The sequence below is a fragment of the Lycorma delicatula genome, chromosome 3 (assembly GCF_047948215.1).
Source record: "Lycorma delicatula isolate Av1 chromosome 3, ASM4794821v1, whole genome shotgun sequence".
Taxonomy (NCBI): domain Eukaryota; kingdom Metazoa; phylum Arthropoda; class Insecta; order Hemiptera; family Fulgoridae; genus Lycorma; species Lycorma delicatula.
In genome coordinates this window covers 160,059,792-160,077,921 of record NC_134457.1, presented here as the reverse complement: position 1 = coordinate 160,077,921, position 18,130 = coordinate 160,059,792, and the positions used below count along the sequence as shown (strand labels likewise).

Below are 18,130 nucleotides of genomic sequence, written 5' to 3'. Positions count from 1 at the left end.
AAGGAAATATATTCATATAAAATATATAATAATATATATTAAACATATTGTTTCCTATTCATAGATTCATTTTTACTTCCTGTCTGGACAGTACTATAGCAGAGCTGTAGCTCTAGAAGAGAACGTACTGTAATCAGTTAATTTGGGCATATGCAGTTTTCACAGGATCTTGATGTTTTGAGACCTAAGGAACCCAAAAAACAAAAAGGGTGGATCAAAATTTGTGGATGTTAATGTTCGTAACGTTTGATGTACGTGTGCGTTCAGTGTTGGCATACATAACTTATACAATACAGTATACAACTTATACAATACATAACTTTAACCTTCTGCTCAAGAAATTTCAGCATTAATAGTTTAGCTGTGGTTTATAATTACTTCCATCAAATAATAAAATTTAACTTAAAAATTTTGAGTTGTTTAACAATAGCTGCAGAAGACATATCACATAATTCTATTAATTTATTTTTTATAAATAAAAAATAAATAAATAGTTGGGAGTTTTCTGTTTGCTTCCAAAAGCAAAACAGAAAACTCCCAACTTGCTGCAATGACGAGCAGAAATAAAATAAACAACAGCACAAATGAAAATGTATAAATTATGAAAATAGGTTTAAAAAATATATCAAGTAATAATTTTATATACACACCATGTCTACTGGAGTAGACATATGTCTTCAGTAGGCAATTCATGCCTAGTGAATTTTGACTGGAGATAAGAATTTTGAATTGAAAAGAGAATTTAACATTAAAACATTAACCGCACATTTTTTTCCATCTCCTGGACCCCAGAGACCGAGGCAATTTTTTTTATTTATAAGAACTAAATTTCAGTAAATAATAGTTTACTATACTGTTCATTTGTTATTTTTACTTTCAGAAATATAAAAAACAGTCTTGTGACTGATTGGTACCATTACCATGACTGGAGATGCCAATGACACTGATCTGTCACTTATTATTTTATCTAATATATTATATAAATTTATTTCAAAACAATACTCACAACACTTAAAATATACTGAAATTTCCATTATTTATTATGATTTTTAGATTTATGATTTATTTTATCTCTAAAAATTTATCTATTTATTATTTATTTAATAAAAAGATAAGTTTTTTGTTGAGAATATGTATAATCTTTGATTAAATTGTCTGATTTACAAAGGACCAATAGCTTTTAATTTATATATCATGTAGGTAACCGAGTTGAAGTTTCTGTTTCAGTAGCAATAATGTCATTGTTTGGAGATTGACTGTTTTCACCATGTTCTATGGGCAGAATACTATGAGAAATATCAAAAATATTTTCTGCATTTACTTCTACCTCATCTGCTAATTCGCACTGACATGAATCTTCAACTCTGAATGACCACTACCTTCACAGTCTATCCAATTTTCTATATAGAAATCTGAAGGCAAATAATTTTTTCTTGATAAACAGCACCTTTTTGAACAAAAAGGCCTGGAATCTGACTCATTTTTTTTTTAATAATTAAATAAAAATATAATAATTTATGAAAAAAAGAAGTTAAAAATTATATAAATGCAAGAAAAAACGAATAAAACCAATCACACAGTATTACACTTCAAACTCAAATGAGCAGTGCTACAATACTAGCTAGGATGCAACTGGCATGCTTACTGCCATTGCTAGACAGGCACCAGAATATCATGGGTCAACTTAAGACTGGCTGGTCCCACAGGTAGGAGGGGTATCAGTGGCAATGTGACCAAATGGACTCAAAAGCAATGAACATGTTAATATATAGAAATATTTCATATATTAACATGTTGAATGTCTGATAAAAAAGAAATGTTCAACTGCACCACCAAAGGTATTATGGAGTACAAAGCAACTAATTAATAAAATAAAATAGAACAAAAAATTAAACAACAATAAACACTAAAAAAATAATAATAAGCAAAATAATAGTGAATTAATCACAAAGAGGAAAAAATTCATTAAGGTTGTCTATTTAGCAGTGAGAAATTAATTAATGACAACTCTTGTTTCATTGCTACATTAGCTCTTTATTATGTTTCAGCATCACTTGATCGAGTATGCATCAGGATTCTAAGGCCATTAGCTAGGAAACCACAATATATCAATAATGTGCAGTAATTTATCAAAGTGGAAAATGCATTAAATGTATTATTTGAATTTGGTAATTAAGAAATTTTATATAGTAAAATAAAACTAGTACTTACTCTTACTTCACATAACTTTTATTCCATAATGCTGGTTCTTTAATTCATAAAACTTTTCAGACAGTAGGATTCCTATGAAGATTAAAGTATAATGAAAGCATCAAGTTATACAGGAATGTAGCTACATTACCTCTCAGAATTGACTTACTTAATTGCTGATTTTGGGTGTAGAGATTACATAGCTTTACAATAAGCAGTTGCACGATTATATAACTATTATTGAAATACATGAATAATTATAACTATTTTACTAAACTAAGTAAAATATAAGAAACTTTATGAATAATGTGAACTTACTTCTTGTTGTCCTCCTTGCTGACTGCTGCTATCAAGATGTCCATATAACTGGTGAAGAACATCTCGCAAACGTTTTGTATTTTTTTTATTCGGATGAAGTAACATGGCTTGGAAATTAACAGGTAATCCGTACCTGAAACACCACAAATGTTACTAAACATTAATAAACATCACATTTTAAAAAATCCATAAAGATGTATCATGTAAATGTTAATATATAATTACAATATTTTTAGGATATTTTTATTCTCTAAACACTGAATTTAACTATATGAAGAACATCATAAAATAAAAACCTACGGCTAAAGAAGTAGTATAACTTAAAATTAGAATATACACTTAATAGAAGAATATACACACAGAAAAAGCCAGGTGATACTGCAAGGTATCAGATAGATTACATCATGGTTAAGCAAAGATTTAGAAATCATCGACTGCAAACCTTACCCTGGAGCAGACATTGATAGTGACCATAATTTAGTGATAATGAAATGTAGATTGGGGTTTAAAACCCTGAAGAAAAGGTGTCAGATGAATTGGTAGAATTTAGAGAAGCTTGAGGAAGAGGAGGTAAAGAAGATTTTTGAGGAGGACATCGCAAGAGAATCGAGTAAGAAAAATAAGGTAGAAAATGTAGAAGAGGAATGGGAGAATGTTAAAAATGAAATTCTTAAATCAGCAGAGGCGAACTTAGGCGGAACAAAGATAACTGGTATATAGGATATATAAAATTAAATGCTATGAATATAACAACGTTTGTATAAGTAAAACCAATAGACAATTAAAAAAAAAATTACACAACATTACAAGAGGTATATCTAATGTAGCTGACCATCTGTAGGAATGCAAACATATTATCGTATTATTACAGATTGCGGAAACAATTTTGAAATTTTTGAAAATGATAAAAAAAGGAATATACTTTAGGATGATAACTTAATTAAAAACATAATAAAAATATAAACTAACAGTTGGCAATAATGACAATAGAACAAAAGAAAATACTGTTATAAAAATTAAATTATTCCAGTACTGGGCAGCAAAATTACATGTATGCTTATATCATTCAAATTTCACAATAGAAAATATAATTTCAGAAAAAAATGATAAATCATTAAAGAGTATGACTTAATGTAATAAATATAGAATTTATACGAACTGATGATGCAGGATACTGCAAAAACCATAATATTAACTTAATATGAAAAGTTTAACATATCTAATTGCTGTCTTTTGATGGTTTATATTTCATTAAATATTTTATATATATATATATATATATATATATATATATATACAGTAAATATTGTTTATAGTGCCATCGGATATGTGACCAAAAATTGTATATTGTATATTTTTCATAATTCATTTGTTATAGTGACGTATCGGTTAATAAGACTTATTTTTCCTACTGTAATGCAACAGTTTATTGCTCATAATGATGGATGGAAATGACTCATCAGTAATGTAGTATATCTACATTGTGGGTAGAGAAATATTTTGACAGTTAAAATAAGTCACAATTTCCTTCTTCCTTATATATGTACTATATAGTTCTTGTTTTCTATCTTCTTCCTGTACCAGATTATTGTAAACTGAAGCAGTCACACATTCAGTTGTTATTAATCTTTTGCTGTGAGTGTATCATAACATGTGGGAACAGTATTTTATTTTACATATCCTGTGTAATTCATTCAATAGTGATTTAATTATGCAAAAAAATATCCATGACAGAGGAAAAGGCGCATATTATCTGGCGGTTACAGAATGGCAAAACTAATAAGGACAATGCATATTCCAGAGCTGCAACGAAGACCATTCACCAGTTTCTCAGTTTTACAGAACTTGCTAATGAAGAAACAAAGAGTGTTTGTTTTGATTGAAAAACCTACAAAAGCTGTATTACGACACAAAATCTTCGAAACAAATCAAAATAACCGACTTTGTGCACAAAAAGTAATTTTTACAATTTTTCTCTATCTACTTTTATTCTACTGTATTTGTATTTCCTATTGCACATTTTTGTTTTTTTATATTATTTTATTGCAAAAATAAATTATTATTATTTTTAATGATTATTATTACTGTATTACAATACCCACTTAGATGGCATATTAAGGTAGTAACACTAAGCTAACTAAACATCGGTTATTGTGACTATCAGTTATAATGACCTAAAATCATCGGTCCCTTGGACATCACTATAAATGATATTTACTATTTATATACATATATACGAGTATATAAACTTAATAGTAAAAAATTAATTTCATTATGTAATATCTCTTTTCTCATATCAAAAACTTATAAAGCAGTTTAAATTCATCAATGAAGTTAATAAAGAATTCTTTATGTGCTCTCGTAGATGAGACTTGTTACAGCAGCATTCAGCAACTGATCTTTCTCTTAATAGACAAAAAATATCATTACTTGTTAACTTGTTTAATTTTGGGGTTAAATAATATTCTTTATAGACTAACTCACACTGATATCAGTGATCGACCAATAAGATAATAGTGGAGTATGCAAGACTTCAAAGTACTTCTGAGGCCAGGATATTACCAACTCAAAACAAAGACCTTTATCAAACAAATGGCTTTAAACATGTTTTCCAATTTTAAATCATATCTTCCAATTATAGTAAATAAAAATTTACCACCTTAATATTCATCATTTCATACAGTACACAGAGCACTAACATTATTATTTTCTTGATTTGTGCCATCTGGTTCTACATTTAGTCGTAGACAGCATGTTTTATCAAGTTAAAGAAATCAATCATTACTTATTTATTCTCTCTGGTAACTACAAGCTACACCCAGTTTTAGTTAACTCCTGTTTTTTCAAGTGAGAAACGAATCAAAGTATTTCGATGAACAATTTTTCTTAGTTTTAAATTGTTTAAAAATATAACAAAAACCTTCAAATACTATATAATAAGAGAGGATTGACAATAATGGTACACCAAATTTCTTACAAATTATCTGATGACAACCAAAAAATGACTTCTGGTGATGCTCAAAACTGAGAAATGCTTGGTGTTACTTGCTCTAGTCACTGATTCCACCTCAGTCCAGGTGGCATCCTGACAAGGCTGAGAGATACCTTTTGCCGAGGTTCTGAAGATGACCTCCGGTAAAGCTCGAAAGGCTAGGTATAGATGGAGGGTGGCGTGGTGACTGAAACTGCCACATGGACGGTATCTTCCCCTACAGGGTCAGGATGCCCTAGTCACTAAAAAGCAATGAGATAAATGAGCTTGTTAAGTTAAGAGACAGGAGGACAAAAATGGATTACCAACTTGGTAAAAATAACAAAACATTACTTTTTCTGGAATTGAGAGAAAATATTTAATGTAAAAGTTTACTGAATCAAATCCTTCACTGAATTGATCAAAACTGCAATAAAAAGGATGTATTAAATTAAGAAAAAAAGTTATTTATTATATTACCTCAAAACAGATTCAACAAATACTCTAAGTGCTTTTACATGAATCCAAGCACAGAAGCATTCACTAAAGTTCACCTTAAGCCATCTTACGAGAGGTCCCTAAAGAAAAAAGATTAATACACACAATTACTTATAATTCAATACAGGAACTTTCCACAGAGTTAAAATTAAATTACAGGCACTAGGCTTTTACAGAACAAACACAAATTCGATGTAAAACCATAATGTTTAACTAAGTTCATTATTTTAAAATACAAAATAATTTTTATGCAAGTTTTAATCCCAAAATCACATTTATTCAACATGATAGACTAAACATAGCCAACTTATTCTCAGTTCTGAATCATATATGAACATTAAAAATACTATCATGTAAAATCTACTGGTTATCATTTCAAAAATTCAGTGACCTTTACTAATGTGAAACTCAACTTCTCTTAAAACACGCTGACTGTATGATTTAGTCAACAGGAAGCAACTACTTGTCCAAAGAGCAACTGCAATCTATGTGTTTCATTTTGGTGATCTTTAGAACTACTACATAAAAACATGCACTGGTTAATGAAATTTATAATTACTTTCTATCCTTTTATTTTTTAATTCAAGAATTTTATCTGAAGACATTCTCAAGCTCTTCTTCAGACAATGATAAAATATATAAACAGAAAGATGAAAAATTTAGAAAACTATTTATAAAATATTTTTTTTCCACTCATTACTTTCAGTTTTCCCCCATGATTGATATTTTCACAAAAGATTTATTTTAGACTTTTTTTTTTCATATGATTAAGTATTAAAATTACAGAGGTGTAGAGAGGTTCTTTTAGACCTCTATAAGGTCTCTAGACCTTTTCACGCACTGTAACAAAGTGAAAGAACTATTCTCTGGCAAAGTACTAAAATAAAGGAAAACCCTAAACCAGTAAGTAGAGAAAAATTAATTTTATAAATAATTATACTCTACTCATACAAAGAAATTTTCTAAACTATTTATTAATTTTTTTTTTTAATGACTGATCTTTATAACAAACACTTCTACTATTATCTGCAATTCTCAAAATATAACGAACACTTTTGTTTAAATGGACTATAATAAAAGTTTAACTTTGTTCAGTATTAGTCCTAACTTTTAAATATAAATACACAGAATGAACTTGGCGAACAGCAATAGGAAGGCAATAGCAGCTTGGTAATTTACTTTAAAATACTATCTTACTGGAATTCTCTCACAGAAAACCAAGTGATCCATTCTTCAGCTTTATACTAAAAAATAAACAATTTTCTTATTATACAGTTTTACAAAAAAGAATTTATTTGATGTAATGAAAAATAATAATACATACAAACTGCTTCTTCTTGTCAGTAACAAGCTTTGTAATCTCATGTTTTCCAGCTGCCAATTCCTCTTCATTGTAAGTAAACTCTCGAACAATAAATCTGATAAAATATCAAAAAAATTAAAACCTCTATATCAGTTTAAACATATATATATATATATATATATATATATATATATATATATATATATATATATATATATATATATATATATATATATATATATATATATATATATATATAATATTGGTTTAGTTACCTTCTTTTTTATAAAAGACTTCTTGAGTTATTGCCAAAACATGTATAGCCTTCCCACTCTTGTGAATTAAGGAGTTCAGGATAAAATTGGTTTTATGTAGTAAAAAAGTGTCCTTATCATCATACTTGTGAATATAAATACTTGCAGTTTCTTCACAGTGTATACTGTAATATAAATAACAGCACGTTTTTTCGTGTTAATTCTTAGGAAAAGTTCCTTCACTCACAAATGAATGCAGTATTCACAGAAATTGATATGTTGCTATGAGTACATAAGATGCTGGATAAAGCAGCGCAAAAAAAATGTGGGACAAACAGAATGAATGACAAATCACAAACAGGAAGATCAATAACTGCAGCAGCACATTTTATCATTTTAACTCAAGAAATGATACAACAATCACCGTATACAAGGGTTGTCTGAAACGTTTTGAGTTTAACATAGAAAGACATATTTTTTCTATCAAATATAGTTTAATTTCAACAAAGTCCCTTTTTAAATCGATACACTTTTTCCAGCAATGCTCTAACCTCTTTAACCCTTCCTAATAGTAGCTGACATCTTTCTCCACAAAGTAGGTGTTTACATATGCAATAATCTCCTCGTCCGATGAAAATCTCTTTCCTCCAAGCAGAACTTTAAGGTTCGGAAACAAGAAAAAGTCACTTGGGGCAAGATCTAGTGAATACGGTGAGTGGTCAACCAATTCAAAGTGCAATTCATGAATTTTAGCCATGGCGACCATCAGAAGTGTGAGCAGGTGCATTGTCTTGATGGAAAAGCACTTTCTTATTCTTCTTCAAATGTAGTCTTTTTTTGCAATTTCTGCCTTCAGCTTGTCAAGTAATGATGCATAATACTGTCTCGTTATTATTTTGCCTTTTAGACGATAATCTATAAACAAAATCATGTTACTATCCCAAAAACAGTCACCATCATCTTCCTGGTCGAAGGAACTGTCTTTGCCTTTTTTGGAGTAGGTTCACCCTTTGCAGCCCACTGTTTTGACTGCTGCTTCATCTCAGGAATGGTGGTCAATAGTGGTGGATCCACATTTCATCTACAGTTATGAATCCATGCAAAAATCTGACTCGTTTTGCTTAAACTGCTCCAGCAGGGCCTTGGAAATGTTCATTCGAATGTGTTTTTGGTCCAAAGTGAGCAAATGTAGCACCTAATGCGCAGGTAGCTTACACATATCCAATTCTTTAGTTAATATATGACAAATATATTCTTTCGATATGCCCATAGCCTCTGCTATCTCTCTAACCTTAATTCATCGGTCGTCCAGTACCATCTGGTGAACTTTTTCAATAATATTGGTGGTGGTTCCAGGTTTTGGCTGTCCCAAATACTCAACATCAACCAAGCTGGTATGACTATGTTTGAATTCAGCTGCCCACCTTTTCACAGTGGCAAATGATGGGACAGAGTCCCTGTAAACAGCATCCTATTCGGTTTTAATTTGTGTAGGCATATTGCCTTTCTAATATTTTCTAGTATTTAATCACAACATGATATTCAATTTTTCCATTTTCACAAAAACACTCACAATGACTTAAACAATTATCAAACAATTGAGTGTCTAAAATGGCTGAAATTTTAGTGAGTACCTTTCAACACATGCATGAATAAATTTCCTAACTTTTGTTGATGAGTGCTACCATCTTCATGTTGAGGCTCAAAACAACAACTTTCAGACAAGAGGCTTTCAGACAACTCTCATAAAACAAAACTAAACTCTGCTGGTACACAAGATTTTTGAAGAAAGAGTGGGATGTACTGATTTCTTGGACTGATAAAGTTGAAAGTATCAGAAATGGTTTTAGTCCAGCCTTATTGATGAAAGTTGAGTTTATATTTATCAGGAACTCCTTTTTTGGGGGGGGGGGGAAAGAGAAACTTACAACTACTCTCACAGCTAACTAAATAAATACTTATAAGTATTACCACAAACAAAATCTTAAAAATAACTAATATTCAAATATATATATATATATATTTTATATATATATATATAAAATTAAAATAAATTTAACAATGTTCAAGAGGCGTGTAAAGGGCCCCTTTCTTGGATAACAGAAGATTAGCTTTAACATGAAATATAACTAACAGTTATAAAATGAAAACAGCTGTAACAAAAACATTAAATATTATGTAAAATACTAATATATTAAAGAAATAAAATTTCCCAGTCTATAACTGCTTTGTCATTACCCAGGATTTGACAAATGTTCCTCGGCAATTTAAATTTATGATGCAAGGCTGCATAATGCATGCAATCCACAAGGATGTAGCACAGTCAAGCAGCAGTAAAATTGTATCCATATTGGTGTGTTTACTGCTGACATAAATCCGTATGTCCTATCCGCAATCGGCAGAGGACCACTTCCTCACAACGAATTTTTCTGTATGAGGAGTCCCATAGCAATACAGAATCTTTAATTTGCTGGAGCTTGTTATCTACTATAGCTGTCCAGTCATCTTACCACTTTGCTCAACGAGTGAGTGTTACATAGTTAATAAAGCTGGATGTAGTGTATAGTTAAACATAGGTAGTGAAGGATGGTTGACTATATGCATCTTTAGCAGCAGAATCTGTACGTTCATTACCCAGAATCCCGGGTGACTAGGGATCCAGGTGAAACTCACTTGTGTGTTGCAATGATTCAACTCAGAAATTACAGTGTAGATTTTGATGATGATAGGATGTCTGGAATAAAAACTTTCTAAGGCTTGGAGAGCACTATACAAATCGCTACAAATAAGGATATGACGGTACTTAGGGTTAATGATATTTAAAGCCTTATTTGTAGCATATAGTTCAGTAATAAAGACACTTGTAATACCAGTACGACCAAATGTATAGATTTGGTCATTAACAATAAATGCGCATCCAACCTATCATTTTGTTTTGATCCATTTGTGTATACTATTGCGTCTGAGTTTGTCTTGGAAAGAATATGGTGAAACATTTGCTGAAAGAAAATAAGTGCCTTTGATTCTTTATTGTATATCGTGAGGTCAAACATAAAATTTATAAGTTGGTTCTCCACGGAGGATATGAACAGATAAATTGGAAAAATAGAAAGTATGGCAACATTTATAAGGTAGAGTAAACATCTGGTACAAATATCTACAGGTGCTGTATAACATGAATATTCCTCATATCTTCAAAAGCCTGGTGATTTGGCTGTCCCTTAAGATGGGTAAAATATGATACTAAAACTTGGTCCTGTCTATCCCAAAGTGATGCCTCACTGCAGTCAACAAGGTGCAGCAAGCCAAAGGAAAGCATGGTATACAGCATCTAGCATTTTAAGCACAGCATTACACGCTGATATGTAGGCGACAACCATAATCTACACAGAAACAAACTAAGCAACAGTAAAAACACAACATACATGACCGATTGGCACCCAAATTGGTATTGCTAAGGACTTGCAGCATATCTATAAGTTTTGGAACATTTCATTTTTAATTCTTTGTTGTGTTTGACCCACGTACGGCGGCTATTAAAAAATAAACCTAAAACTCTGATATCAGAAGAGATAGCAATTAGCTCTCCACTGAGAAAGACTTGCAGAATAAAGGAGTTCCACAGGCGAGAAAAGTCAGGAACTCCTGGAATGTTTTGAAAAACGAAGGTGAGGACTTCTTAACAAGAACTTTGAGGTGATCTAGGGAATCATTTCAAACAAAAAAAAAACTCAAACCTCAACTGGGAAGATCATATTGAATACAATCAAGAAAATATGCTTAATGCGTAATGCTTGTAAATTTTATTAAAATGGTGGACAAGCAACAAATTCTGTATTACAGAAAAATTCTTATAATGTTAAAAATAAAAAAAGACTAGGTTAAAGCACTTCTTCTGCATTATGTTAGGCCTCATACAAATACAACAAAGATGCAATATAACACTTCCACCCACATCTATCTCTTAATGATTTCCACCTATTTCCAAAATTATTTCTAGAAATAGAAACACCAAAGCATTCAGGTGTTCTTTTGGTATTACCAAAACAAATACCAGAAAACTGTTAAGGAAATGTTTCAAAAACAGTATATTTATTTTTTCAAGAACAAATTTTAAAAAATTAGCCAAGAATTGGCAGAAGTATTGTGTTGAAGTGGATGGTGATTATATGTATAAGTCATTGCTTTGAAATAATAAATGAAGAAGGATAAAGGTGTATTTCTCCTTTTTTTTCATTAAATACTCTTCACATTAATTTTTTTTTTTTGTTTAAACAGAGGAATTTTTCAACTTTTCTGCCCTCTCTCTTATAAATTACTTACTATTTAACATTAATGAAAGAAAAAAATCTATAATGTAACAAGTACAATAACCATGTAATGTATTCAAAATTTTTTACCAAGGATGTTGTATATGGGAAAAATATGTATTATATTCTACCCGCAGATAGACCTCAAAGGACCATGCAAATATCATCTCATATAATTTCTTTCTTTTTCTTCTAGAAGTTCTTCATTCTTTCAGACTGTTTAGCTCTTCTTTCTCAGTCCATTCTCCTCTATTTAGCTTTTTTTTTAACTTACAGGAACCTCAATTTAAAAAATTTTCTTTCTGTATTCTTTTTGATCTAGACTGTTTTTTTCTGTAATGCTGAACTTTTTGAGCTTTTCTTTCATCTGTTTAACACTGTCACCTTGATATTTGTAGTTCCAGAGTTATATAATATATATATTAATACTAATATTATATTGTTTAACCATACTTTTTTGTAACATATAATTAAAATTTTAATTTAAAAAAATTTAACAATATATATGCATTATGTCATTTTAGTATTGGTTGAAACAAACACTGTTGCACCATGAAGAAATAACATGGATCTTCATAAGGAATGTTTTTAGTTTTTGCCTGAATATGTTTCTGTGATTACATGTGTTTCTGCATTTGTTTTTTTTTTTATTTTCTTTGACCTGTCTGAACTACTTTGTGTTGTCTTTCTGTTCTTTCCTTGGTTAGTCTTTGAGAATGTTGAAGTCCATGAGAATGATTTTCATCCATTCTCATAAAGTGCCCAAAAAGGCAAGACTATGTGTTCCTAATTGAATCTGATAGTTGTCTACATTCTGGTAAAGTTCATTGTTTCTTCACAAAAATCTTCTGCTTTTCTGGGTCCTAATATTTTCTTTTTTAAGTTTTCAAGTTTCTTCATTTCTTCCAGGTCTAAGAATGTAAATTCACATATACAATGTCTCTGTTGTGTAATGCCTCAGTTTCCTCATTCTTGAGATACATCTTTTGTTATACAAAGTAGCAAACAATTTTAATTCAAACACAGACATTATTTAATAAAACATAACTTTATTTAGAAAAAAAATCATACTTATACAATTTTTGAATTCTTAATCACTTCATGTACATGATTTGATATCAAGAATTGTACTACACATTTTTACCGATATTATTGCTTTAATGAGGTCAATTCATTTTTGAGTTGTTTTTTGACTACAGCCCCAGAATTTTCAATTGAGTAAGTCTGGAAAGTTGTCTGGCCATCAAAAAGAGAAACAATTTTTGAACGCTTTCTTGCAGTTATGTCCATTACTATACAGGTGATTTCTAATGGCATGGCAATCTCTTGGGAGATGATTCTATAGCCAAAAATAAGAAAAAAAGTTCAAATATACATAGGTCAGAAAACGGTTTGTTAGCTAGTTTTGGATCACAAGACATTTAGCCTCGATTTCTGCTCCCTTTGTGAACTTTACTAAAATTCTTGGGGTAAATTTGATGCTTCCTTTTGGATTTTGATCTAAGAAATTGAATAAAAGTGGTCCCAGACCTCTATCTCACTAAGATTTTAAGTCAGAAAATTAATTTTTTTATGTTTGGAATAAAATAACATTTTGCTATTTACCAATAAACACATAAAAATTTCTAGTTAAGTTTGTAGAGAATTTAATTCTGAGAAAATTGATATAAATAAGGTCTATTAAAATTAAACACAAATTTTAGAAGTTTGAGTTTAATTAGAAACAAAACACTCAAACTGGATCGGAAAAGTGATACAATTTTAAACAGAACAATTTACATACAAATGCTAAAAATTACAAAAATAAATTTGAAAAACAACCTTCTAAAATATATTAAAAATTTATATTTTTTTATAAGCTGGCAATAACAGCTGATCAACAATTCTAACATTTGAATACATATTTGAGCTGTGTTTATGCTGTTAGTATTCATCAGTCACTCACAATGGGTGATACCATGAATTTGTTTTCATGGAGAGTTGATGGACATGTTGTTAACATATAAAGTAAATAAAAATGGATTGGCTGCTCTGCATGAATATCAAGAAAATTATCCAGATTGAAGAGTACTGAATCATAAAGCTTTTGAGCCTTTGGAGAGGCGAGTTGGAGAAACAGATATGATTAAACCACAATGATTCAATGTTGGTTGTGAATGTTTTGTGAGAAATGCCAACGCTGAAGAAGCAATATTGGATGCAGTACTCTTATCAAGTACAAGAGCAGTACTTATCAGTACACTGATCCATTCTTCAACTTTATATTAAAATAATAAACAATTTTCATATTATACAGTTCTACAAAAAAGAAGAATCTTTTGATGTAATGAAAAATAATAATAATAATATATACAAACTGCTTCTTCTTGTCAGTAACAAGCTTTGTAATCTGATGTTTTCTAGCTATCAATTCTCTGTTTGAGAAGCAGGTATGCTTAAACAACAAGGATTCTATGCCGGTCGTGAATATTTTGTGAGAAATGCCAACACTGAAGAAGCAATATTACACTTATCTCCCAACTAATACACCATAAGGTTGTCACATTGCTATCATGTTTTTCAATCATGTGTACAGTGAACGTTACAGGAGCAACAATTATACCCATTCTATACAGCATGTATACAAGAGTTGTTACCATCTGTATTTGATAAATGGATGAAATTCTGTCGATGGTTAATTAGAAAATGTGAACATCATTTTGATTTCCTAAGTAATACTCTAATTATTGGTGAATCCTGTTTTACAAGAAATGGCATTGTAAATTTTAAACACTCACACTTGGGCAGAAGTAAATCCCCATAAGACTGTTATATCATTTCCAATGCCTTTTACGAACGTGTAGTGTGGTCTTCATGGTGATAATCTCATAGGCTCTTTTACTTTTCCGTCTAGATAGCGCTATAGCTCTAGAAGGTAAAGTATTGTATTTGACCCAATTTGGGAATTTGTGGTTTTTCACCGGATCTTGACGTTTTGATACATAAGGAACCCAAAAAAACCAAATGGAAATTTTCTGGATGTTAATGTTCGTATTTACGTAAGTGTCTTCAGTGTTGGCCTCTCAGTAACCTTATATCTCTAAAACTACTGGACCGATTTTGACCAAACCTGGTCAGATTACTTCTATGTATAGGACATTAATACCATTAAATTTTCAACTTAAAATGTCAAGGAGGTGAAGCTGTAGGGCAAGGTCACCCTCAGTATCTCAAAATTTTGCCTAATTAAGGCCATATTTTTCTTAGGCACATTTGGTAAATAAAAAGTAACATTATTTGAAAATTTTTTTTTGAAAAATCGCATCCCCACCCCAAAAAATGCCCTAACTACTACTATGTTGTGACATCACAGGTGAGCAATAGAATTAAATAAATTAATAATATTTAAAATGTAAAAAAGTAACTCGGTGGCTGGGTCTCGAACTCGACTGCCCAGTTGACTTGGAACCTGGTCCATTAAAACTTGCGGCTATGCAAGTCTGCTGACAGTAAAAGCGAAACTTGTTCTATGAAAGTTGTAAAATTACATTAGTTTAGTTAGTGCCGACCTTTGCCACTAGTACCCCCACAGCTCTGCAAATTAAATACAGTATGCACGCGTGCTTTAGTTAGAATCACTGATTTAAATAAACAAAAAAAATATTGTATTTAAATAAAATGAGAAATATTTTAAATTAAGTTGTGTGTGTAAGCTGTGCATCAGAAATAACTGTGTTGTCAGCTTTTTTCTTACCTCCAAGGCTCAGTGGTAAGTGGTACTTGCATTTTTACAAAAATCCGATGGAACTCTTGGAAGATATTCCACTTGCAAATAGAGTTCAGGTGTGGTTTTACAATACTGGCACACCTGCTCACTACTGTCATGATGTAATGAATCATTTATGTAATACATTTAGTAACCAATTGATTGATCAAATCGGACCAGTAGAATGTCCACTTTAATCTCCTGATCTCAGGCCAGTGGGCTTTTTCCTTTGCAGTTGGATGAAGTCGTTAAGTCTATTCCACTTGTATTGGCACACAAGAAGAATTAAGATATCAAATAATAGAAGCTGGAGCTACTATTAGTAGTAATAATGATGCTATTAGTTGTGCACAGTTAGCATGGATTCACCAAGCTGAACTATGGATTGAACAGAATAGCAACCACATTAATCAACTGTTTTGAGGAAATGTTTACAGCTTTATCAAGTAACCATTTTGATATTTAATAATATTTAGGAAAAAAACCAAACATTATTTTTTTAAATTATTTTTATTAATTTTTTTCTGTTACTATTAAGTTTAAGGATCACTTTTCTGATCCAGTTTGGGTGTATTGTTTCTAATTAAAGTTAAACTTCTCAAATTTGTGTTTAATTTTAATGGACATTAATTACATCAATTTTCTCAGAATTAAATTCTTTACAAAGATAACTAGAAATTTTGATTGGTAAATTAACATGTTATTTTATTCTAAACCTAAAACAAAATATTATCTAACAAAACTTTTTCATGTTTTACCCCATTTTTCTTAAAAATTTTATTCAATTTCTTAGATCAAAAACTATAAGGAAACACCAATTTACCCCTCGATTTGTACCCCAAAAATTTAGTACGCTTTAATTTCACAGAGGAAACAGAAATCAGGGCTAAATATTTTGCAAGCTGAAACTCACTAATCAACTGTTTTCCAACCTATGGTTTACACAAACATTTTTTTATTTTTGGTTACAGTATCATCGTCCAAGAGATTGCCGTTCAGTATGGAGAAAATATGAAATAAGATTTTCTAATAAAAAATGAAATAAACTTTCCAGAAACACTATTTATAATATTAAAATCACTAAACGACCAAAAAAATAACCTCACATTACACAGGCAACTTAAAGAATGGGTGCAGTCAAGCAGTGGTCATAAAAATAAACAAAAAAATTCCAAGTATTCAGATTAATTTGCATACTAATGTATGTTCATCAATCCATAGGCTTTTGTGTCTTTTATGATTCTAGTTATACTGGCTTCTTTGTCTAGCGCAATAAATTGTATTACCTGTCTAAGGCATTTGAAGCTGTCATCAGCACTCTTGATTTTGCTGTATCTTGTGTTAAGGCGTTTGGGTGCATTACTTATGTTTCTTAAGAGCTCTGTTTTTTTTTTATAGATATTTGGGCCTTCAAATATCTTTAGAATATTCCCAATTCCATCAATGTGTTGATCTATTTTTAAGCTATTTATAAAGCTTCTGCTAGAATTGTAAGATCATCTGCAAATGCCAAATGATAATATGCTATGAAAAACCTTTTCTTTTGAGTCCTAATTTTACTTTTTCAATTTTTTTTCTTTGCACTGTTTTCACCATTCCCTAACTACCTTTTCTAATTCTGCATTATACAAAATGGGTGATAATCTGTCTACTTGTCATACTCCTATTTATACTTTGAAGGCTTCAGATAGTTCCCCTTACAACTTGATCTTCGACTCATCTCTGTTAGTGTTTGTTTTATGAGATTAATTAGTTTGATGTCCACTACAAATTCTATAAGACTGTTTAAAAAGGTTTGCCTGTCTGTAAAGTTGTATGCTTTCTTGAAATCTACAAGTTACTACAATATTTTTGATTGCTTGCAAAATCAAAGGATTGTTTTTAGATGAAGTATCTCTTCTGTGCGTGTCCAGCCTTTTCTAAAAACCCACCAGGTTGGTCTAATGGTGAACACGTCTTCCCAAATCAGTTGATTTGGAAGTCGAGAGTTCCAGCATTCAAGTCCTAGTAAAGTCATTTCTACACAGATGTGAATACTAGATTGTGTATACTGGTGTTCTGTATACTCGTGTACTGGTGGCTGGGTTTCAATTAACCACACATCTCAGGAATGGTTGAACTGAGACTGTACAAGACTACACTTCATTTACACTCAAGCATATCATTTTCATTCATCCTCTGAAGTATTATTTGAATGGTAATTGCCTGAGGCTAAACAGAAAAAAGAAAGAAAAGCCTTTTCTACAGCCACTTTGATATTCACCTACTTGTGGATCTAATTGCTTCTCTACAGACTTCCAACTTGTCAGTACCAGTACTGACCAGTTATCATAACTGGTCAACCAGTTAGGATAGTACTGACCAGTTATGATCAACTAGTCAGGATCTTATAATTTACTGGAGACAGAAAAATATCTCTGTGAAATATTGACTGACATCTTTTTTGTACCCTTTTTTTATGTGGTGAGTAAATTAGCACTAGTTTCCACTTTCCTGACTTTTTCTGTTCCCATATCCTTGATATTTCCCTGCATTGTGCTA

At 30.8% G+C, this 18,130-nt stretch overlaps 1 protein-coding gene across 2 annotated transcripts in view; it reads right to left on the bottom strand.

The window, feature by feature from the left end:
* Vha44 (V-type proton ATPase subunit Vha44) overlaps positions 1–18,130 on the bottom strand; it is a 53,205-nt gene that overhangs the window by 8,475 nt on the left and 26,600 nt on the right. For both annotated transcript variants that reach the window (XM_075360892.1, XM_075360893.1), the window contains 3 exons: positions 7,302–7,395; positions 5,960–6,057; positions 2,509–2,641 (listed from right to left, as the gene is read on the bottom strand). In XM_075360892.1, the coding sequence (XP_075217007.1) occupies positions 2,509–2,641; positions 5,960–6,057; positions 7,302–7,395 (325 nt within the window). The remainder of the gene's footprint in view (positions 1–2,508; positions 2,642–5,959; positions 6,058–7,301; positions 7,396–18,130) is intronic.